Here is a 25210-nt window from a genome sequence, read left to right on the forward strand (position 1 = left end):
ATGTTGAGCTTTAAGCCAACTTTTTCACTCTCCTCTTTCACTTTCATCAAGAGGCTTTTTAGTTCCTCTTCCCTTTTTGCCGTAAGGGTGGTGCCATCTGCACATCTGAGGTTATTGATATTTCTCCCGGCAATCTTGATTCCAGCTTGTGCTTCTTCCAGTCCAGCGTTTCTCATGATGTACTCTGCATAGAAGTTAAATAAGCAAGGTGACAGTATACAAGGTTGACAAACTCCTTTTCCTATTTAGAACCAGTCTGTTGTTACATGTCCAGTTCTAACTGTTGCTTCCTGACCTGCATATAGGTTTCTCAAGAGGCAGGTCAGGTGGTCTGGTATTCCCATCTCTTTCAGAATTTTCCACAGTTTATTGTGATCCACACAGTCAAAGGTTTTGGCATAATCAATAAAGCAGAAATAGATGTTTTTCTGGAACTCTCTTGCTTTTTCCATGATCCAGTGGATGTTGGCAATTTGATCTCTGGTTCCTCTGCCTTTTCTAAAACCAGCTTGAACATCAGGGAGTTCACGGTTCACGTATTGCTGAAGCCTGGCTTGGAGAATTTTGAGCATTATTTTACTAGCGTGTGAGATGAGTGCAATTGTGTGGTAGTTTGAGCATTCTTTGGCATTGCCTTTCTTTGGGATTGGAAAGAAATCCCAGTCCTTTTACAGTCCTGTGGCTTCTGCTGAGTTTTCCAAATTTGCTGGCATATTGAGTGCAGCACTTTCACAGCATCATCTTTCAGGATTTGAAATAGCTCCACTGGAATTCCATCACCTCCACTAGCTTTGTTCATAGTGATACTTTCTAAGGCCCACTTGACTTCCAATTCCAGGATATCTGGCTCTAGGTGAGTGATCACACCACAGTGATTATCTTGGTCATGAAGATCTTTTTTGTACAATGCTTCTGTGTATTCTTGCTACCTCTTCTTAATATCTTCTACTTCGGTTAGGTCCATACCATTTCTGTCCTTTATCGAGCCTATCTTTGCATGAAGTGTTCCCTTGGTATCTCTAATTTTCTTGAAGAGATCTCTAGTCTTTCCCATTCTGTTGTTTTCCTCTATTTCTTTTCTTTTTTTTTTTTTAAAATTTTAAAATCTTTAATTCTTACATGCGTTCCCAAACATGAAACCCCCTCCCGCCTCCCTCCCCATAACATCTCTCTGGGTCATCCCCATGCACCAGCTCCAAGCATGCTGTATCCTGCATCAGACATAGACTGGCGATTCAATTCTTACATGATAGTATACATGTTAGAATGTCATTCTCCCAAATCATCCTACCCTCTCCCTCTCCCTCTGAGTCCAAAAGTCCATTATACACATCTGTGTCTCTTTCCCTGTCTCGCATACAGGGTCGTCATTGCCATCTTCCTAAATTCCATATATATGTGTTAGTATACTGTATTGGTGTTTTTCTTTCTGGCTTACTTCACTCTGTATAATCGGCTCCAGTTTCATCCATCTCATCAGAACTGATTCAAATGAATTCTTTTTAACGGCTGAGTAATGACCCAGCAATCCCACTGCTGGGCATACACACCGAGGAAACCAGAATTGAAAGAGACACATGTACCCCAATGTTCATCGCAGCACTGTTTATAATAGCTAGGACATGGAAACAACCTAGATGTCCATCAGCAGATGAATGGATAAGAAAGCTGTGGTACATATACACAATGGAGTATTACTCAGCCGTTTTCCTCTATTTCTTTGCATTGATCACCAAGGAAGGCTTTCTTATCCTTCTTGCTATTCTTTGGAACTCTGCATTCAGATGCTTATATCTTTCCTTTTCTCCTTTGCTTTTCACTTCTCTTCTTTTCACAGTTATTTGTAAGGCTTCCCCAGACAGCCATTTTGCTTTTTTGCATTTCTTTTCCATGGGGATGGTCTTGATCCCTGTCTCCTGTACAATGTCACGAACCTCAGTCCATGGTTCATCAAGCAGTCTATCTATCAGCTCTAGGCCCTTAAATCTATTTCTCACTTCCACTGTATAATCATAGGGGATTTGATTTAGGTCATACCTGAATGGTCTAGTGGTTTTCCCTACTTTCTTCAATTTAAGTCTGAATTTGGTAATAAGGAGTTCATGATCTGAGCCACAGTCAGCTCCCGGTCTTGTTTTTGCTGACTGTATAGAGTGTCTCCATCTTTGGTTGCAAAGAATATAATCAATCTGATTTCGGTGTTGACCATCTGGTGATGTCCATGTGTAGAGTCTTCTCTTGTGTTTTTGGAAGAGGGTGTTTGCTATGACCAGTGCATTCTGCTGGCAAAACTCTATTAGTCTTTGCCCTGCTTCGTTCTGTATTCCAAGGCCAAATTTGCCTGTTACTCTAGGTGTTTCTTGACTTCCTGCTTTTGTATTCCAGTCCCGTATAATGAAAAGGACATTTTGAGGGGGTGTTAGTTCTAGAAGGTCTTATAGGTCTTCATAGAACCGTTCAACTTCAGCTTCTTCAGCTTTACTGGTTGGGGCATAGACTTGGATTACTGTGATATTGAATGGTTTGCCTTGGAAACAAACAGAGATCATTCTTTCATTTTTGAGATTGCATCCAAGTACTGCATTTCGGACTCTTTTGTTGACCATGATGGCTACTCCAGTTCTTCTGAGGGATTCCTGCCCACAGTAGTAGATATAATGGTCATCTGAGTTAAATTCACCCACTCCAGTCCATTTTAGTTCGCTGATTCCTAGAATGTCAACGTTCACTCTTGCCATCTCTTGTTTGACCACTTCCAATTTGCCTTGATTCACGGACCTGACATTCCAGTTTCCTATGCAATATTGCTCTTTACAGCATCAGACCTTGCTTGTATCACCAGTCACATCCACAACTGGGTATTGTTTTTGCTTTCCCTCCATCCTTTCATCCTTTCTGGAGTTATTTCTCCACTGATCTCTAGTAGCATATTGGGCACCTACTGACCTGGGGAGTTCCTCTTTCAGTATCCTATCATTTTGCCTTTTCCTACTGTTCATGGGGTTCTCAAGGCAAGAATACTGAAGAGGTTTGCCATTCCCTTCTCCAGTGGACCACACTCTGTCAGACCTCTCCACCATGACCCGCCTGTCTTGGGTGACCCCACAAGGCATGGCTTAGTTTCATTGAATTAGACAAGGCTGTGGTCCTAGTGTGATTAGATTGACTAGTTTTCTGTGAGTATGGTTTCAGTGTGTCTGCCCTCTGATGCCCTCTTGCAACACCTACCGTCTTACTTGGGTTTCTCTATATTGGGCATGGGGTATCTCTTCATGGCTGCTCCAGCAAAGTGCAGCTGCTACGCCTTACCTTGGACGAGGGGTATCTCCTCACTGCCACCCCTCCTGACCTTGAACGTGGAGTAGCTCCTCTAGGCCCTCCTTGCACCCACGCAGCCACCTCTCCTTGGACATGGAGTTGCTCATTATTAGAGATAATAATCAAAACTACAATGAAATATCACCTCACACTGGTCAGAATGGCCATCATCAAAAAGTCTACAACCAATAAATGCTGGAGAGGCTGTGGAGAAAAAGGAATGTGCTTGCACTGTTGGTGGGAATGTAAATTGACACAGCCACTATGGAAGACAGTATGGAGATTCCTTAAAAACCTAGGAATAAAACCACCATATGACCCAGCAATCCCACACCTAGGAAACCAAAATTGAAAGAGACACATGTATCACCTTGTTCATTGCAGCACTAATACACTATTACATGGAAGCAACCTAGATGTCCATCGACAGATAAATGGATAAAGAAGTTGTGGTACATATACACAATGGAATATTACTCAGCCATTAAAAGGAATGCATTTAACTCAATTCTGGAACCTAGAACCTATTATACAGAATGAAGTGAGTCAGAAAGAGAAAGATAAATATCATATTCTAATGAATATTAAGGAATCTAGAAAAATGATACTGAAGAATTTATTTACAGGGCAGCAATTGAGAAACAGGGAATAGACATATGCACATGGGAAGGGGGGAGGAGAGGGTGAGATGTATGGAAAGAGTAACATGGAAACTTACATTACCATGTGTTAAATGGATAGCCAATGGGAATTTGCTGTATGGCTCAGGAAACTCAAAAAGGGGTTCTGTATAAATCTAGAGGGGTGGGATGGGGTGGGAGATGGGAAGGAGGCTCAAAAGGGAGGGGATATATGTATACTTATAGCTGATTCATGTCGAGGTTTGACAGAAAAAAACAAAATTCTGTAATGCAATTATCCTTCAATTAAAAAAGGAATTTTTAAAAAAGGACAGAAACAGTAAAGACCTAGCAGAAGCAGAAGATATTAAGAAGAGGTGGCAGGAATATACAGAAGAACTATACAAAAACAGTCTTAATGACCCTGATAACCACTCTCATACGAAAGTGTGGTCACTCTTGTAGAGCCAGACATCTTGGAGTAGAGTGTGAAGTCAAGTGAGCCTTAGGAAGAATTACTATGAACAAAGCTAGAGGAGATGATGATGAAATTCCAGCTAAGCTATTTTAAACTCTAAAATAGGATGATGCTGTTAAAGTGCTGCACTCAATTTGTCAGCAAATTTGGAGAACTCAGCAGTGGCCACACAACTGGAAAAGATCAGTTTTCATTCCAATCCCAAAGAAGGGTAATACCAAAGAATGTTCAAACTACCATACAATTGCACTCATTTCACATGCTAGTAAGGTTATGTTCAAAATCCTTCAAACTAGACATGAGCAGTACATGAACTGAGGACCTCCGAATTTTGAACCTCCAAACAAGCTCGGTTTAGAAAAGGCAGAGAAACCAGAGATCAAATTGTCAACATTTGTTGGATCATAGAGAAAGCAAGGAATTTCAAAAAAACATCTACTTCTGTTTCATTGCCTATGCTCAAGTCTTTGACTGTGTGGATCACAACAAACTGTGGAAAATTCTTTAAGGGATGGGAATACCAGACCACCTTCCCTGTCTCCTGAGAAACCTGTATATAGGTCAAGAAGCAACAGTTAGAACCAGACATGGAACAACCGACTGGTTCCAAATTGGGAAAGGACTTTGTCAAGGCTGTATACTGTCACCCTGCTTATTTAACTTCTCTACAGAGTACATCAGGGGAAATGCTGGGCTGGATGAAGCACAGACTGGAATCAAGATTGCTGGGAGAAATATCAACAACCTCAGATATGCATATGATACCACTCTAATAGCAGAAAGTGAAGAGGAACTAAAGAGCCTCTTGATGAAAGTGAAAGAGAAGAATGAAAAAGTTGGCTTGAAGCTCAACATTCAAACTACTAAGATTATGGCATTAGGTCCCATCACTTCATGGCAAATAGAAGGGGAAAAGTAGAAACAGTGACAGATTTTATTTGGGGGGGGCTCCAAAAGCACTGCAGACAGTGACTGTAGCCATGAAATTAAAAGATGCTTGATCCTTGGGAGGAAAGTTATGACAAATCTAGAAAACAGCGACATTGCTTTGCTGATAAAGGTCCATATAGTCAAAGCTATGGTTTTTCCAGTAGTCATGTATGGATGTGAGAGCTGGACCATAGAGAAGGCTGAGCATCAAAAAACTGATGCTTTTGAATTGTGGTGCTGGAAAAGACTCTTGAGAGTCCTTGGACTGCAAGGAGAGAGATCAAACCAGTCAATCCTAAAGGAAATCAACTCTGAATACTTACTGGAAGGACAGATGCTGAAGCTGAAACTCCAATACTTTGGCCACCTGATTTGAAGAGCTGACCCACTGGAAAAGACCCTGATGCGGGGAAAGCCTGAAAGCAAAAGAAGCAGGCAGCAGAGGATGAGATGGTTAGACAGCATGACCAACTCAATGCACATGAATGTGAGCAAACTCCAGGAGATAGTGAAGGACAGAGGAGCCTGGCTGTGCTGCAGTCCATGGGGTCTGAGTCCTATGTGACTTAGTAACTGAACAACAACACATATACATGTATATGTATACATATATATAAAGAGAGAGACAGAGACAGGGGCAGCGAGAGGCAGAGAGAGGGAAAATATTTTTATATATGTATATTTTTATTAAATAATTCATGTGTTACATATATGTATAGATAAATTATATATCTATATAAAATGATTTTCTCCTCTTTTCAATACTTAAAACCCTATTTTTAAGAACGTATTTCTTCTGACTAAAATAGACTTGGGCATGTCTGCCTAGTGTCTGTGAGAGAGGGGATTTCTTCTGCTGCTTTTCCTGGTGCTGTCCACAAACTTCTTGGCAGAGTGAAGGAAGCACAGACTCACGCAGCATCCCAGGTGAGAGAGGCAGTTCGCACAGTGGAAACATATGCCCAGGATCAAAAGAAGGCGCCCGAGGGTGGTGGCGTGGACGTCCAGGAGCTATTGTGGCTGGAGCAGGGAGTGTCCCGTTGCAGGGAAAGAGAGGTAGCACTCCCTCCGGGGCTGCTTCTGCACCCCCAGCTCCCCAGTCCCACTCACAGTGGTGCATTGGGCCTTCCCGCCAGTATGGCAGCTCAGCTGGGGCCGGCCCAGACCATGGGTCAGCCAGGTGGTCCCCATGTCCTGCTTGGCCTGTGTGTCCTGCAGACCATCCCCTCTTCCCTTGCTACTATGAACTTCAGCCTCCCACTCCCTTGTCTCAGCATCCCTGCAAGCCAGGGAAAAGACCTGGAGTTAACCTCCTGGACCAGGAGGAAAATGAAATATACACCTGGTGCTGGGCATTTTACCTAATAACCACAGTGACCCCTTGAGAACATGTTATTTACCTTTTACAGATGGGGAAATCCCCACTCGTGGACGCTTAAGTGACTGAAAGTGAAAGTTACTCAGTCATCTCTGACTGTTTGCAACCCGATGGACTATTCAGTCCATGGAATTCTCCAGGCCAGAATATTGAATTCAGTAGCCTATCCCTTCTCCAGCAGATCTTCCCAACCCAGGAGTCCAACTGGCGTCTCCTGCATTGCAGATGGATTCTTTACCAACTGAGCTATCAGGGAAGCCCCTAAATGATTGAAACCATGTAATAATTAAGATCCCCTTGGTTGCTAGTAAGTGGAAACCATCTCAAACTACTTAACAAACAGCAAAGGCATCAACTATCACAAGACAAGAAGAAATCCAGAGACAGGAATATGGCCTCAGAATGGTCTGGAACAAAGACTGGACAACCTCAGGACTCTTGGTTCCATTTTCTCTTTCTCTCTACATCGAGAGCATGGCCCTCCATAGGCCTGGCAATAACTGCTGATTTTCTTCCTCAGTTCCATTTCCACATTCCCTGGAGAGAGAAGTTGTCAGACTCTGGTCCTTTTTCTACCCTGAATTCTATCCACAGTGACAAGGAAGGTTGACTTCTGGGCAAGTACTTTTCATTTTCCTGAAATGCAGAGAGGGAAGAAAGTTCTGAAAATGAGGATTGTGAACTGAGAGGATACAACACAAACTCCTGCCATACAAAGGCATCCTGATCATGTGAGAGAACTTGAACCCAGCCTTACTCAAGTCCAGGGCTCTCCCCACTAGCAGTACTCTTCAAATTTTTAAGCACATCTAGACAGACTGAGATGGGAATCCAAGTTCTTGTCTGCAGAGCAAAAGAATGGAATCCATGAACATGCAAACACTCAAGAGAATAGAATTCATTGAAGAGGAAGAAAGCACAAAGCTCTCAGCATAGACACTAAGAGGGGGTAAAAAGTCCCCCCAAGGTGGGCCTTACAGCAGTTTTTATATCCTTCCTTAAATCACATTATTTCTAACCGATCAATTTTAAGGTCAAGGTACTTAACATCTTTATGGCTTCTCTTGGGGGCTTCCCTGGTGGCTCAGAGATTAAAGCGTCTGCCTCCAATGCGGGAGACCCGGGTTCGATCCCTGCATCGGGAAGATCCCCTGGAGAAGGAAATGGCAACCTACTCCAGTATTCTTGCCTGGAGAATCCCATGGACAGGGGAGCCTGGTAGGCTACAGTCCACGGGATCGCAAAGAGTCAGACACGACTGAGAGACTTCACTTCACTTCATGGCTTCTCTTGATCCTTGGTTTAAGTCACCACCCTTTTTCATGCCCTCTGACCATTTTACCATGGACCAGACATACGGGTTCAGGATTAATGATCACCAGTTGTTTTTCTCTCAAGCATATGGAAAAGAAGTTAATTACTGGATATATGCAGAGTACATCATGAGAAACGCTGGGCTGGAAGAAGCACAAGCTAGAATCAAGATTGCCAGGAGAAATATCATTAACCTCAGATATGCAGATGACACCACCCTTACGGCAGAAACTGAAGAGGAACTAAAAAGCCTCTTGATGAAAGTGAAAGTGGAGAGTGAAAAAGTTGGCTTAAAGCTCAACATTCAGAAAACGAAGATCATGACATCTGGTCCCATCACTCCATGGGAAATAGATGGGGAAACAGTGGAAACAGTGTCAGACTTTATTTTGGGGGCTCCAAAATCACTGCAGATGGTGACTGCAGCCATGAAATTAAAAGATGCTTACTCCTTGGAAGGAAAGTTATGACCAACCTAGATAGTATATTCAAAAGCAGAGACATTACTTTGCCAACAAAGCCTAGTCAAGGCTATGGTTTTTCCAGTGGTCATGTATGGATGCGAGAGTTGGACTGTGAAGAAAGCTGAGCATCAAGGAATTGATGCTTTCGCACTGCGGTGTTGGAGAAGACTCTTGAGATCCCTTGGACTGGAAGGAGGTCCAACCAGTCCATTCTAAAGGAGATCAGCCCTGGGTGTTCTTTGGAAGGAAAGATGCTAAAGCTGAAACTCCAGTACTTTGACCACCTCTTGTGAAGAGTCGACTCATTGGAAAAGACTCTGATGCTGGGAGGGACTGGGGGCAAGAGGAAAAGGGGATAACAGAAGATGAGATGGCTAGATGGCATCACCGACTCAATGGACGTGAGTTTGAGTGAACTCCAGGAGTTGGTGATGGACAGGGAGGCCTGGCGTGCTGCAGTTCATGGGGTGGCAAAGAGTCAGACACAACTGAGCAACTGAACTGAACTGAACTGGATCTGAGTGCTGATAACTTATTAGACTAAAGACACATTCCAGGAATTCAGGACAATGGAGCAGGATATTTACTGAAAACAAGACCAAGGTCTCAGAGTTCTACACTGACTGCGTAGTAATTTCTACCTCAAGACTGAGCCCCCACACCCCCAAAATCAGCCCTCCTAATGATCAAAATGACGACTTCAAATTTTAGAAAAAGACTTCCTTCCTCAAGCCATTTTATTGCTGGAGAGTTTTCATCACAACCAAACAAATCTACTTTCACTTCAAAATGAAAGGCACCCCCTAAAGTTGATATCAGGCACAAACTATACCTTAGTGTGCCTAAGAAAATAGAAAATCCTTCTGCTGCTCTGGGTGAATTGGGTGGGGACCCCTGAGTCTGCCCCACCCAGCCTTTCCCTTGTCCCTGAGGCAGCCCCTGAGGCTCCTCAGAGGAATCCCAGGTGCAAGGAACATAATAGGACAAAGCATGGATGGAAACCTAGCCTCCACCAGACTGCGTCTAATTGTATTCAATATTTGATGCCCTTATGAGGAAGCCTATTGGTTTGTGTGCTGAAGTGGCTTGAACTGAGCTGGCCTAGTAACCACCTCCAAAGAAATGGAGTGAGTCTTCGGTACTCACAGTAGTAAACTGTTGCCTGGTTCACCAGTTAAAAGTGACAGCTGAGCCCTGAGCTGGAAGAGGAAGGGGATTAGACGTTGAATCTGTAGATGCTTTTTAGTGGCCTTGATTCTTTCAGTTAATTTCAGTGGCTCAGTCTTCTCTGACTGCGACCCCATGGACTGCAGCACAGCCAGGCTCCTCTGTCCTGTACTATTTCCCAGAGTTCACTCAAATTCATGATCATTGGGTTGGTCATGCTATCTAACCATCTCATCCTCTACTGCCCCTTCTCTGTTTGCTTTCAGTCTTTCCCAGCATCAGGTTCTTTACCAATGGCTCTTTGCATCAGGTGGCCAAAGTATTGGAGCTTTAGCTTCCACATCAGTCCTTCCAATGAGTATTCAGGGTTGATTGCCTTTAGCATTGACTGGTTTGATTCCCTTGCAGTCCAAGGGACTCTCAAGAGACTTCTCCAGCACCACAGTTGGAAAGCATCAGTTCTTCAGCACTCAGTCTTCATTATGGTCCAACTCTTATATCCATACATGACTACTGGAAAAAACATAACTTTGACTATATGGACCTTTATTGGCAAAGCAATGTCTCTGTCTAGATTCATAATAGCTTTCTTTCCAAGGAGCAAACTTTAATTTCATGGCTGTAGTCACCATCTACAATGATTTTGGAGCCCAAGAAAATAAAGTCTGTCTCTGTTTACATTTTTTCCTCATCTATTTGTCATGAAGTGATGGAACCTAATGCCATGATCTTAGTTGTTTGAATGTTGAGTTTTAAGTCAGCTTTTTCACTCTCTTATTTCACCTTCATTAAGATGCTCTTTAGTTCCTCTTCAATTTCTGCCATTAGGATGGTCATCTGCACATCTGAGGATTCTCCCAGCAATCCTGATTCCAACTTGTGCTTCATCCAGCCTGGCATTTTGTATGATGTACTCTGCATATAAGCTAAATAAACATACAGCCTTGACATACTGCTTTCCCAATTTGGAACCAGTTAGTTGTTCCACGTCTGTTTCTAACTTGCTTCTTGACCTACATACAGGTTTCTCAGGAGACAGGTAAGGTGGTCTGGTATTCCCACCTTTTTAAGAATTTTCCACAGTTGATACAAAGAGTTGACTCCTTGGAAAAGACACTGTGGCTAGAAAAGGTTGAAGGCAGGAGGAGAAGCAAACAAGAGAGGACAAGATGGTTGGATGGCATCACTGACTCAATGGACATGAGTTTGACCAAGCTCAAGGAAATGGTGAGGAAAAGGGAAGCCTGGTGTGCTACAGATCATGGGATCACAAAGAGTCGGACATGACTGAGTGAGAGAACAAAAACAACATAGTCATAGGCTTTGGCATAGTCAATAAAGCAAAAGTAGATCTTTTTCTGGAACTCCCTTGCTTTTTCTATGATCCAATGGATGTTGGCAATTTGACCTCTGGTTCCACTGCCTTTTCTAAATCCAGCTTGTACATCCAGAAGATCTCAGTTCATGTACTGTTGAAGCCTCAGTTCAGTTCAGTCACTCAGTCATGTCCGACTTTTTGCAACCCCATGGATTGCAACACGCCAGGCCTCCCTGTCCATCACCAACTACTGGAGTTTACTCATACTCCTGTCCATTGAGTTGGTGATGCCATCCAACCATCTCATCCTCTGTCGTCCCCTTCTCCTCCTGCCTTAAATCTTTCCCAGCATCAGGATCTTTGCAAATGAGTCAGTCCTTCGCGGCAAGTGATCAAAGTCCTGGAGTTTCAGCTTCAGCATCAGTCCTTCCAATGAATATTCAGGGCTGATTTCCTTTAGGATGGACTGGTTGAATCTCCTTGCAGTCCAAGGGACTCGCAAGAGTCTTCTCCAACACCACAGTTCAAAAGCATCAATTCTTCAGCACTCAGCTTTCTTTATAGTCCAACTCTCACATCCACACATGACTACTGGAAAAACCATAGCTTTGAATAGACAGACCTTTTTGCCAAAGTAATGTCTCTGCTTTTTGATATGCTGTCTAGGTTGGTCATAACTTTTCCTCCAAAGAGTAAGTGTCTTTGAATTTCATGGCTACAATCACCATTTGCAGTAATTATGGAGTCCCCAAAAATAAGGTCGGTCACTATTTCCACTGTTTCCCCATCTATTTTTCATAAAGCGATGGGACCAGATGCCATGATCTTAGATTTCTGAATGTTGAGTTTTAGGACAACTTTTTCACTCTCCTCTTTCACTTTCATCAAGAGGCTCTTTAGTTCTTCTTAGCTTTCTACCTTAAAGGTGGTGTCATCTGCATATCTGAGGTTATTGATATTTTTCCCAGCAATCTTGACTCCAGCTTGTGTTTCATCCAGCTCGGCGTTTCTCATGATGTACTCTGCATATAAGTTAAATAAGCAGGGTGACAATATACAGCCTTGACGTACTCCTTTCCTGATTTGGAACCAATCTGTTGTTCCATGTATGGTTCTAACTGTCGCTTCCTGACCTGCATACAGGTTTCTCAAGAGGCAAGTCAAGTGGTCTGGTATTCCCATCTCTTTCAGAATTTTCCAGAGTTTGTTGTGGTCCACACAGTCAAAGGCTTTGGCATAGTCAAAAAAGCAGAAGTAGATGTTTTTCTGGAACTCCCTTGCTTTTTCAATGAGCCAGCAGATGTTGGCAATTTGATTTCTGGTTCCTCTGCCTTTTCTAAAACCAGCTTGAACTACTGGAAGTTCACAGCTCACGTACTGCTGGAGCCTGGCTTGGAGAATTTTGAGCATCACTTTACTAGCATGTGAGATGAGTGCAATTGCGCGGTAGTTTGAGCATTCTTTAGCATTGCCTTTCTTTGGGATTGGAATGAAAACTGACCTTTCCCAGTCCTGTGGCCACTGCTGAGTTTTCCAAATTTGCTGGCATACTCTGTTCAGCACTTTCACAGCATCGTCTTTTAGGATTTGAAATAGCTCAACTGGAATTCCATCACCTCCATTAGCTTTGTTCATAGTGATGCTTTCTCAGGCTCAGTTGACTTCACGTTCCAGGATGTCTGCTCTAGGTGAGTGAATGATCACACCATCGTAATTATCTTGGTCATGAAGATCTTTTTTGTACAGTTTTTCTGTGTATTCTTGCCACCTCTTCTGAATATCTTCTGCTTCTGTTAGGTTCATACCATTTCTGTCCTTTATTGTACCCATTTTTGCATGAAATGTTCCCTTGGTATCTCTAATTTTCTTGAAGAGATCGCTAGACTTTTCTATTCTATTGTTTTCCTCTATTTATGTGCATTGATTGCTGAGGAAGGCTTTCTTCTCTCTCCTTGCTATTCTTTGAAACTCTGCATTCAAGTGGATAGATCCTTCCTTTTCTTCTTTGCCTTTTGATTCTTTTCTATTCATAGCTATTTCTAAGGCCACCTCAGACAAGCATTTTGCCTTTTTGTATTTCTTTTCCTTGGGGATGGTCTTGATCCCTGTCTCCTGTACAATGTCACTAACCTCCGTCCTTAGGCACTCTATCAGATCTGACCCCTTGAATCTGTCACTTCTACTGTATAATCATAAGGGAATTGATTCAGGTCATACCTGAATGATCTCATGGTTTTCCCTATTTTCTACAATGTAAGTCTGAATTTGGCAATAAGGAATTCATGGTCTGTGCCACAATCAGCTCCCAGTCTTGTTTTTGTTGACTGTATAGAACCTCTCCATCTTTGGCTGCAAAGAATATAATCAATCTGAATTCGGTGTTGACCATCTGGTGATGTCCATGTGTAGAGTCTTCTCTTGTGTTGTTGGAAGAGAGTGTTTGCTATGACCAGTGTGTTCTCTCTATTAGCCTTTGCCCTGCTTCATTCTGTACCCCAAGGCCAAATTTGTCTGTTACTCCAGGTGTTTCTTGACTTCCTACTTTTGCATTCCAGTCCTCTATAATGAAAAGGACATCTTTTTTGAGTGTTAGTTCTAGAAGGTCTTATAGGTCTTCATACAACCATTCAACTTCAGCTTCTTCAGCATTACTGGTTGGCACATAGACTTGGATTACTGCGATATTGAATGGTTTGCCTTGGAAACAAACAGAGATCATTCTGTCATTTTTGAGATTGCATCTAAGTACTGTATTTTGGACTCTTTTATTGACTATGATGGCCACTCCATTTCTTCCAAGGGATTCTTGCCCACAGTAGTAGATATAATGGTCATCTGAGTTAAATTCATGTCCACTTTAGTTCACTGATTCCTAAAATGTCGATGTTCACTCTTACCATCTCCTGTTTGACCACTTCCAATTTGCCTTGATTCATGGACCTAACATTCCAGGTTCCTATGCAATATTGCTCTTTGCAACATCAGACTTTACTTCCATCACCAGTCACATCCACAACAGGGTGTTGTTTTTGCTTTGGCTCCATCTCTTCATTCTTCTGGAGTTACTTCTCCACTGACCTCCAGTAGCATACTGGGCACTTGGGGAGTTCATTTTTTGGTGTCCTATCTTTTTGCCTTTGCATACTCTTCTTGGGTTTCTCAAGGCAATAATTGTGATGTGGTTTGCCATTCCTTTCTCCAGTGGACCACATTTTGTCAGAACTCTCCGCCATGACCCACGGAAGCCTAGCTTGAAGGATTTTGAGTATTACCTCGCTAGCATGTGAAATGAGTGTAATTGTGCAGTAGTTTGAACATCCTCTGGCATAGACCTTCTTTGGGATTGGAATGAAAACTGATCTTTTCTAGTCCTGTGGCCACTGCTGAGTTTTTCAAATTTGCTGATGTATAGCATGCAGCACTTAAGAGCATCATCCTATTTTAGGATTTGAAATAGCTCAGCTGGAATTCCATCACTTTGTTCTTAGTAATGCTTCCTAAGGCTCACTTGACTTCACACTCTGCTCCAGGATTTCTGGCTCTGGTTGAGTGACCACACCATTGTGGTTATCTGGGTCATGAAGACCTTTTGTGTACAGTTCTTCTCTGTATTCTTACCACCTCTTCTTAATATCTTCTGCTTCTGTTAGGTCCATACCATTTCTGTCCTTTATCGAGCCCATCTTTGCATGAAATGTTCCCTTGGTATCTCTAATTTTCTTGAAGAGACCTCTAGTCTTTCCCATTCTGTTGTTTTCCTCTGTTTCTTTTCCTTCGTTCACTTAAGAAGGTTTTCTTATGTCTCCCTGCTCTTCTTTGGCACTTTGCATTCAGATGGGTATATCTTTCATTTTCTCCTTTGCCTTTCACTTCTTTTCTCAGCTATTTGTAAGGCCTTGATTCTTTAGTGGCTTGCTTACCTGCCCCTAGTGACTGCTGCCCTTTGTTAATTGGCCTTTCAGGATTATTGGATCTCAGGTGCCCTCAAGTCTTGCCTGGGTCTCTGACCTGCTATAAGACAAAGACATGGCCTTAACTGGTGCAAAGATATAATAATAAAGTCACCCCCATCCCATATTGTAAGATAGGACTCCTGAATGATTTAATAAATATCCCTGAAGACTGCCGGCAAACAGATTGATGACAGCCTGGAAGGAGATCTCTAGTGATCCCAATGTGCATTTTAAACAGTTATTAGAATGAAGGCATAGAAGGCATGTTTGTCATTTTTATGAAGGAGGCAAGGTAGAGGGGGAGGTTGGGGAATCACTAATGTATTGAATGGTAAAGTTGAGACTTGCAAAAGCTTCTGTTAGGCTATAAGAATAGGCTGTATTTACCAAAAGCATTCATAGGAATTTATACCACTATCCTTATGCTTTAAGAAGGCTATAAGAAAAGAGAGACATGACTTAATAGCCGTTTTAGAAGGCTTTACAGGTTTAGTTGACATAAACAATAATTTGAGTTCATTGTATGACATATCCACCCACACTGCAGGCTCAGATGGCATCAGTGAAGGCCCAGTGCCTAGCACAAGAGTAATGAGGGGCCCACTCTACTCCATTTGGGTCATTCCAGACCTGAAATATCTTGTTCCACACTGACATAAATTCCTTTGGAATAAAGCTAATAAATCCAAGTTTGACCTGAAGAGAGTAGATCATATAGTAATGAAACATGGAAAAGTGTTTGTCTAATGATTGAAAGATCCAGACTGGACAGGAAAAGGAAAAAAAACAAACAAACAAAAAAAAAAAACCTCCAGTAAAGAATATAATAGTGATTTTCTTAAAAATTTTTGTATTAAAGGCCTAATTCATACATTTATTATTTACCCTAGTATGTCAGAGTAGGAGTCCTGAATGCCTGTTGCAGAGTTATCCTTTGCCCTAACATGGGAAAGAATTTTCAGAAAATTAGAATGACCTAAATATGGAGTGAAAGATGTGTTGTATTCTGTCTGTCCAAGATACTGAGCTCTCTGTCACTGGAACTATCCAGCAGATTCTGAAAGACGGATTGTCCAGCATCAAGGATGTTGTAAAGGGAATTCTCAAATGACTTGTGGTCCTTTCCAACACTGAGATTCTACTTCTTTCTGATTTATTCATCTCAGCCTTGTTCGTTTTCTACTTCCTTCCCCATTACCCCTATTCTTTTATTTTTCATCTTTCTGATGCTTAGGTTGGTAGAAAGTGGTAATGCACTCCTGGCAACCCACCCCAGTCTTCTTGCCTGGAGAATCCCCACGGACAGAGGAGCCTGGCGGGCTACAGTCCATGGGGTTGCAAACAGTCGGGCACAACTAAGCAGCTAAGCAGAGCACAGCACAGAAGTGCACTCAGTGTTTCAAGCGTGGGGACAGTGGTTAGATCCTTCTTTTCCCCACCCACTCCCCAGTCCTTGTACATGTTCAGAAAACGTTTCCACAAGCACAGGGTAGCCTCACTGCTCTGACTTCTGTAATATGGGGGCAATGATGCTTGTCCCTAATGTGACTTGAGCATGGATGACTATGGGAGGCAAAGGAAACATACTAAATCCAGCACACCAAAACTTAAAAAAAAAAACAAAAACAGCCGAATTATTGCTGTTCCCTCACCATCTGCTGTGTTTTCTTCCCAGGGAAAGTCCTGGTCAGCAGTGAAATGGGCGTCAGCCGCTCGGCCGTGCTGGTGGTAGCCTACCTGATGATCTTCCACAACATGGCCATCCTGGAGGCCTTGATGACTGTGCGCAAGAAGCGGGCCATCTACCCCAACGACGGCTTCCTGAAGCAGCTCCGCGAGCTCAACGAGAAGCTGATGGAGGAGCGAGAAGAGGACTTCAGCAGGGAGTGGGGGGAGGAGGAGGCAGAGGAGGACGAGGATGCCGGGAGCGCGGCGGCAGCCAGGGCGCACACCCTCACCGTGGAGGAGGAGGACGACGCTGCCAGTCACCTGAGTGCCTCCTCCTTGGGGAGGGCCAGCCAGGCCTCCAAGCCCCTCACCCTTATCGATGAGGAGGAGGAGGAGAAGCTCTACGAGGCGTGGAAAAAGGGGCAGGGCTTCCCCACAGGCAAGGTCCTGCAGGGCGAGGACGGCAGGTTCTCAGCCTCCTCTCGTCAAGGTGAGGAGCCCGAGGATGAGGACGTGGAGCGAATCATCCAGGAGTGGCAGAGCCGAAATGAGAGGTACCAGGCAGAAGGGCACCGGAGGTGGGACAGGGCGGAGGAAGAGGAAGAGGAGAGCGATGGCGGCTCCTTCGTGAGGAGAAGAAGGAGGCACACGCTGAGCGAGAGCAGCACCTCCGAGAGTGTGAGCAGCCATGACATCCGGGTCCTGAAGCAGCAGCTGCAGATGAGCAGCCAGAACCGAGGCGGGAGACGCCGCTCCGACTCCATGTCCACCGAGAGCACCTGGGACATGTGGAACCAGAGGCTGCAGGAGATTGAGGAGGAGGCTTCCCGGAAGTACCGCTCCAGGAGCAAGAGAGAGGAGGTGGACGCCAGCTCGGAGGTGGGGAGCGGGGTGCGGGAGGATGACGAGGAGAGTGTGGCCTCCGAGGCCAGCTCCTTCTATAACTTCTGCAGCAGAAACAAGGACAAACTCACCGCCCTGGAAAGGTGGAAGATCAAGAGAATCCAGTTTGGATTTCACAAGAAGGACGCAGAGGCAGGAGATGGCAGCAGTGAGCAAGGTGCAGAGGAGGTGGAGGGGGAGAAGAAAAACCTCTCGGATGTCAATCTGTCTGCCTACCAGGCCTGGAAGCTGAAACACCAGAAGAAGGTGGGCAGTGAGAACAAGGAGGAGATGGTGGAGCTCAGCAAGGGAGACGACTTGGCCTTGGTCAAGAAGAGGCAGCGGAGGCTAGAGCTGCTGGAGAGAAGCAGGCAGACACTGGAGGAGAGCCAGTCCATGGGAAGCTGGGAGGCAGATAGCTCAGCTGCCAGTGGGAGCATCCCCCTGTCTGCATTCTGGTCAGCAGCCCCCTCAGTCAGCGCTGATGGGGACACAGCATCAGTGCTCAGCACCCAGAGCCACAGCTCCCATCCCTCTCAGGCCTTAAGCAAAGTAGGCGGATGCTTGGCTTCCACCCCCACCACACCTCTACCTAACCTGCATGTGGGGCCTGGAGACACAATTTCCATTGCCAGCATACAGAACTGGATTGCCAACGTAGTCAGTGAAACTCTCGCCCAGAAGCAAAATGAAATGCTGTTGTTGCCCCACCCATCGTCCGCTGTAAGCATGAAGGCAGCACCAGCAGGCAGCTACCTAGGGGATGACCAAGTCTCCATGCTCAGTGGACAGAGCAGCTCCTCCCTGGGTGGCTGCCTGCTGCCTCAAAGTCAGGCAAGACTCAGCTCTGAGACCCAGTCAGTTTTGTCCTCCCATACCATGAGGAGCGCAAGAGCTGAAGGTACTGGGAGCAAAGTGAAGGGGACCAGCAAGCCTATCTATAGCCTCTTTGCTGACAATATTGACCTAAAGGAGCTTGGCCGGAAGGAGAAGGAGATGCAAACGGAGCTGAGGGAGAAGATGTCTGAGTACAAAATGGAGAAGCTGGCCTCTGACAACAAACGCAGCTCCCTTTTCAAGAAGAAGAAGGTCAAGGAGGATGAGGATGAGGATGATGACGTGGATGATAGGGGTGAGGACACTGACAGCGCGATAGGGAGCTTCCGGTATTCTTCCCGCAGTAATTCCCAGAAACCCGAAACAGACACCTTCTCCTCCCTGGCTGTCTCTGATGGCTATGGAAGTGGCAGCAGAGCTGGCAGAGAGATGGATAACAGTATTAATAAGTGGCTCAGTGGCCTCCGGACAGAGGAAAAATCTCCTCCCCAAAGTGATTGGTCTGGAAGCTCCAGGGAAAAGTGCACCAGATCTTCCCTGATTCGGGAGACAGAGTCTAAGTCTTCCAGTTACAAGTTCTCCAAATCCCGGTCAGAGGAGCAGGACACCTCCTCCTACCAGGAGACCAACAGCAACTCGGTAAAAAGCACTTCACGGTTCTCTGCTTCCTCCACCAGGGAAGGCAGAGAGATGCACACATTCTCCAGGTCCATGTTCAGTGAGACCTCAAGCTCCCGAGAGGGAAGCCCGGAGCCCTACTTTTTCCGCCGGACCCCCGAGCCCTCTGAAGGAGAAGAGTCCCCAGAACCACGGCGTCCAAATGCGGCCAGATCCAGGGACTGGGAAGACGTGGAAGGGTCATCCAGGTCAGACTTTTCTGAATTTGGAGCCAAGAGGAAATTCACCCAGAGTTTCATGAGATCTGAAGAGGAGGGAGAGAAAGAGAGGATAGAAAAGAGAGAAGAAGGGAGGTTTGCCTCAGGGCGGCGGTCCCGGTATTGGAGAAGCACTGACAGGGAGGAAGAGGAGGAAATGGATGATGAGGCCATCATTGCTGCCTGGAGACGCCGGCAAGAAGAAACAAGGACTAAGCTGCAGAGAAGAAGGGAGGATTCCGCTCGGCAAAGGGAATCTGGGAGAGACTGAGGACACAGGGAGAAGCCTTACAACTTAGCACAGGGCTCAAGACACACACAGCCACAGCCCACCAAGGGACAAGGATGGGGCAAGGATCGTATGGAGGGGCAGAAGTGAAGTGAGCCGCACCAGGCAGGAAGGCATCAGAGGTGGGGTAGGGAGGAAACAGAGAAGGAGAAGAAGAGCCATAAACGGGAGGTCCAAATGAGGGACCAGCTGACGCCATTTCTGTTGCCCAGTGCTTCTGAACTTTGGTACTTCACTTATATGTTTGATTTTTTTCATCACAGACTAGAGATGAGCTTACACAGGCACTACAGTTTGTTGGAGACTCCAACTTATTCCAGAAAGGCTGTGAGTACAGGACATGGTTCTATATGTAGAGGTTTGATAATGAGACCCAAGAAATCTATCCTGTGGCAGGTCTCACCTCTCCCAGCAGCTGAGTTCTGGTTGTTTGTTTTGAATGTTTTGGATCTCCATTAAATTGATATGTTGTCAAATATTTCTTGTTTATTCTGGTCACTTTTAACTCTTTGGATATTAGTGGAAACCCACTTTAAGAGACACAGATGTGTTACCAAGAGCCACCCTCACCTTGTGCTACAAAAGCTATGTCTCCAATACTAAGATCATATTTTAAAATATTAATATATAAAATATTATTATTTTAAAATAATATTTATTATTATAAAAATAATAACCAAGCATTTAGGATACAGTGCAATGGGAAGCCATGGGTCTCCTGCACTGCAGGCAGATTCTTTACCATCTGAGCCACCAGGGAAGCCCCAGGGAAGGGGAAGACAGAGGGGGACCCTTGAGAGTAACAGATGGAACTCAAGAGAGAAAGGTTTTATAGTGGTGAGCTAAAGGTAGAGAGTCCCTCTGGAATGGTAGGGGTTAAAAGCAAACCACCATGAGGGAGAGAAAAAACGAAGCCCAGCACAAGGAGATGGAGATGTATTTTTATGAGGTCTTGTGGTCATCCTTGCTTTTCGTTCCTTTGAGGATCACTGGACAGTGCTGTGGGCAGTCCATTTGATCCTTCTCTGCAGTCTAGATGGGCTAGGTTGATGAGATTTCTTATGTGTTGTTCTCAAGGTTTTTCAGCCTTCCAAACACAGGTTCGGAGAAGGCAATGGCACCCCACTCCAGTATTCCTGCCTGGAAAATCCCATGGATGGAGGAGCCTGGTAGGCTGCAGTCCATGGGGTCACTAAGACACAACTGAGCGACTTCACTTTCACTCTTCACTTTCATGCATTGGAGAAGGAAATGGCAACCCACTCCAGTGTTCTTGCCTAGAGAATCCCAGGGACGGGGGAGCCTGGTGGGCTGCCATCTATGGGGTTGCACAGAGTCGAACACAACTGAAGCGACTTAGCAGCAGCAAACACAGGTTGAATTGCCAAAGCAAGAGACATGTTTTGGGCACCTATCTCAAACATTGGGGAACTCATTTCTATAGTCCCTTTCAACCTGTAGCATCTTGCAGGATTCGAAAATAGGCATGTATCTAATTCATGAGATATAGTTGGGAGGGCAGAAGAGGAATGAGGAATCCACCAATGGGATGTATAGTAAGTGATCATTAATTGTGTGATCATTTTTCCTAGAAACAGTTTTATAGGATGTGGATGTGATGCATCTTTTCTACATGGATTGTTAACATTACACATTGCAGTGAGCATGAATATACCAAGGCAAAAGGAACAGACTTGAGCTCAAACCCAGACTTGCACATTAGCTGCTGTCAAAATACTGAATTAATTTGCTCACTTTCCTTCTACCACATCAGCCTGCAATTCAGTCACTGATGGTGCTTCTCTCCCCTTCACTAGCTGAAGGAGAATGAGGCCTTAAAAAAAACACAGCTCAGCCTTTGTCCCATTTCCCCCTTTCCTTCTTCCTTTGCTCACTTTACTTTAGTCAGACTTAGTCCCTAGTTTCCGTGCTCAACAGGTCGTTGTCATCATCTAAGACGGTGCTGTCCTCATAGGCAAGAAGGCTGGTTGTGGCTCATTTTACCTTCTGGGCAAGCTCAAAGCTTCCTCTCTCGTTTTACCCCTATAGGAAGGTTTCTGACGTAGGCATAGACAATCAGTTGAGCATCCATTCTAGAAGACTGATCTTCTAGAGAGAGGATTGACAATATCCCTGGAACAACAGTTCACTTTTTCTTTTCCTGATCTTCTTACCTTGAATTAGCTTGCAAATTGACCATCAATATTTAGAGACCCAAGTTCAGGGACTGAATTAACTGACAGGCCAGCTGAACAGTTGCCCCCAGTGCCTGTTTATAAGGATCCAATTAACACAGATCTCTACACATGTCTTTTTTACTAACCTAAGTGGGAAATAAATAAATTTATCTCAATCATGTCAAGAAACTTTTTAAAACTCTCTAGTCAGTCCTAACAGTCCACTGAGCGGATGTTGAACAAGCATGTTAAAGCATCTCGGTATGAAGAGCCACCTAGTCTTTCTCCAAACCTGAATTTGAGCCTGGTGAACACATACTAAAGATATGACCTAGTCTGCTTTTAGTTGAGTTCCTAGGCTAGAAAGACAGCAATGGTCCTCATAGTCTGTATGTGGACTAGCTCAGAGGCGGAAACCCAAGAGAAGTCAAAGTCAAGACCTGCAGAAAGGCTTTTGCTGGCTGTGTCTCCAAGGATGTCTCCTTCAGGGTCCTGTGTTCAGGGAGGTGTCCACCTGAGAGTTCAGGATTCTGAATTCACCTGATTCCTGGAGTCCAGATTGTATTTTGGTAAATCACATTAATGAAAACTTTGTATCAGTTATAATGAGCTTGAAGGAATAGATGGGGTTTGAAGTATTAGGATCCCAAGTGTGACTTCTGAATAGACCCAATCTAGGATGATAGGGTGGACTTCAGCCTTCCAGTCTCTGAATGACATGAAAAGGTGTGTTTTATGTCAGTAAAGTTCTCAGAAGATGGCGCACCCGAAGTGGATGATGAGAGTTCAGTGGGGGAACTGTTTACAGAGGCATGGGCAGGGATAAGAGAGCAAACAGAAACAGCGAAGCACCCATGTACCAGAAGAGTGGGATACTGATCCCGTCTTGGGACTGAGGGGGCAAAGTGAGGGAGCTGTTTCTAGAGCCAGCAAGAGCCGTAACCACAGGAGGAGGGTCACCTAGCAACCTGGCAGGGGAGTGAGAAGAACTAATACCCTGACTTCTCTCTCCTCCTAAATATTGAGCTCATGCTAGTAACTTTTTTTAGCCAAACCTAACTGTAATCTAGCAGGTGGGAAAACCAGTAGTCTGGAGAAGAACAAAAGGTGAATCGGGAGGGGCGAACAGAGAATTACCAGCACAGATGTTAATACACTTGCATGGAAAGGCCATCTCAGTAGAGCCTTTTTGATGATGTTTTAAACGACTGGGAGCAACATGCACTGAACACAAGATTGATCCACTACTAAGAATTAAGTAATGGCAGGAATAGGGTTTTAGCTACACAAAACCAGCTAGCTAATAGAGTCAGTGATTTTGTTTTGCAGAAAAGAAAAAGAGGGGACAGATCTGAGTTAATGTATCATCTACTTTTAAGTTATACAAAGAGCTCACTGGGAGACTTCCATGGTAAGGGAGAACAGTATACAGACAGGGGCCCCACAAGAGTGGAAATCCTGCATAAGATTCGGAGGTAGCTGGTAAGAGACAGAGAAGGCATTTTTTGACCTCCAAGGTCTGGAGGGGAAATGAAGTCATGGAGTCTGTGAAAAACAAGGTGGATCTGAAGCACCCCAGCAAGAAAGAGGAGACACACCCAAATTAGGTAATTCAAAAAGGAGTCATTTACAGAGGTGCAGACAGAATGGAGAGGTATAGTGTGCACCCTGAGGTTTAGGGTTAGGTGCCTGGGCCTGAAGAGTCAAGAGCAGATGGATGATATCCAAGAATAAGGGCACAATTTCAGGCCAGTACACCAGTTATCCTGTGATATATTGTTGGCCCTGGGTTATGAAGACTGCTTTTAGTGTTTGGAAAATTACCAGAAGAGGGCATACGAATTTCTCTGAATTCCCTGAAACCTTTAGTCCTAGTGTTATTAGCCAATGACAATTAAATAACTTCTTGCCACAACCTGCCTAAAACACGCTAAACAGAATTGCCCTTGTGAGAAGAATCTTGAGTAAAAATTTATACCTAGCCTTAGGATCATCTGTCCTTATGAACTTTGGTTCAGGGCTCATGTTTTAAAGCACTATTTTCTGTGTCAGCTCCTGTTGCTATGCAGGATGCCTTCCATCTTTTTCAGGTACCAACTAGAAACCACCTCCCCATCCCTGCAACACACACACTTAAAAGTAAATTTCATGTAAAACCTTTAAGTCATGTCATCCCCCAAATGTCTGCCAAAGTTAGTGTAAATCTATCCATGTGCATGTGAAGGTAGTTATCAATATAATTTTATTTCTATAGGTTCCAAACACCACTACTGTCATTTTTTGACATCATGGCCCCGCCTAGCATCTGTGAGCAGCTGTGCATACAGACCAGCTGCTGCAGCAACTGAGCCATCCCATTTCCAGCCATTCGGTCACCTCAATCCCAGGCGGACATGGCCTCTCATAGTGGGCAGAAGATCCACTTGGTTTAGCTCTATCTGTGGCTAGGTTCCTGGAGGCAGAAGTTGGATTCAGCTTTGGTGGAAACCCAGAGCAGTGGCCATCACCAATAATTCAGTTCAATTTAGCTCTGTTTGGTTAGGGTTAGAGTGAATGTCAGCCTTGTACCAACACTGGCCCAGGACACTGTGCTATTATCATCATTCTACATGAAGTCATGGAAAACAGAGACAATCTCAAGTAAGAGAGAGTCCTAAATCCCTTAGGAGAAAGGTTTATGAAAAATTGCCCAGGTTAGAGAACAATCAAGGTCCCTGGGTCCAAGCTTAGTAGCCTGCCAGGCAGATAGGAAGAGCACCAACCTCTGAATCTTCAAAGCTCACAGCCAGCTCTGACACCTCCTTTCCCTCATCCCTCACCTGAGCCAGGTGATTCTGCTCTTTGCATGTGTTTTCCTCATTTTGTGATCACCACCATCTCCCCAAACCGGGACTCTGCCTAGCAATTGCAGCCTCATTTCCTTTCCGTCTAGTCTAGAACTGAATTAATCTTCAAGTTCACAATTTTGGTTCTTTATCTCCTTCTACTTAAGAATTCTAATGGCTCCCTATTGCCTATGAAACGAAGCTTAAATTTCTTCCCTTGGCATTTGAGAGCAGCCTCCCCCTCCACTTCCAGCCCTACCTACCGCTCCCTTCGTGTCCCCCGACTTCCGCCTCTGTGAGAACAGCACGCCATTGCACACACTCTTTTGTGCCCTTTCTCAGGCTTTCCCCTCTGCCTCAGGGCCCCCCATCCCACCCACCCTGCTATCTCCGTGCTCAGACACCTCCATTCTCTGAGATTCTCCTCTATCAAAACTCTTCCAGCCACCCTGACCACATGCCTCTCTTCCTCCTTCTGAAATCGCACAGTATTTTGTTTGTGCCTGTCTTTGGCACTTACTACACTCTGCTTTTTATTATAGGAATTTGGTACTTAAGGTTAAGAATGTCTACCTTACTTAAGGATTGATAGTACCTAAGGATTATTGTGGAGTTATAAGAACTTGGTAAGTAAATTATACATTGGTGTATGTAATTCTATAATAAAAACAACACATTATTGTTGTTATAGTTATCATTATAATAAACACAATGTGG

General features: G+C 44.5%; 1 protein-coding gene across 1 annotated transcript in view; it reads left to right on the forward strand.

Annotated features, from left to right (window-relative positions):
• The window catches only part of DUSP27 (dual specificity phosphatase 27 (putative)), a 35112-nt gene extending 15143 nt beyond the window's left edge, over positions 1-19969 (forward strand). Inside the window, exon 3 of the mRNA XM_018046440.1 lies at positions 16616-19969. Within this exon, the coding sequence (XP_017901929.1) occupies positions 16616-19473 (2858 nt within the window). The 3' untranslated portion in view covers positions 19474-19969. The remainder of the gene's footprint in view (positions 1-16615) is intronic.

Source organism: Capra hircus, chromosome 3 (assembly GCF_001704415.2).
Source record: "Capra hircus breed San Clemente chromosome 3, ASM170441v1, whole genome shotgun sequence".
NCBI classification, from domain to species: domain Eukaryota; kingdom Metazoa; phylum Chordata; class Mammalia; order Artiodactyla; family Bovidae; genus Capra; species Capra hircus.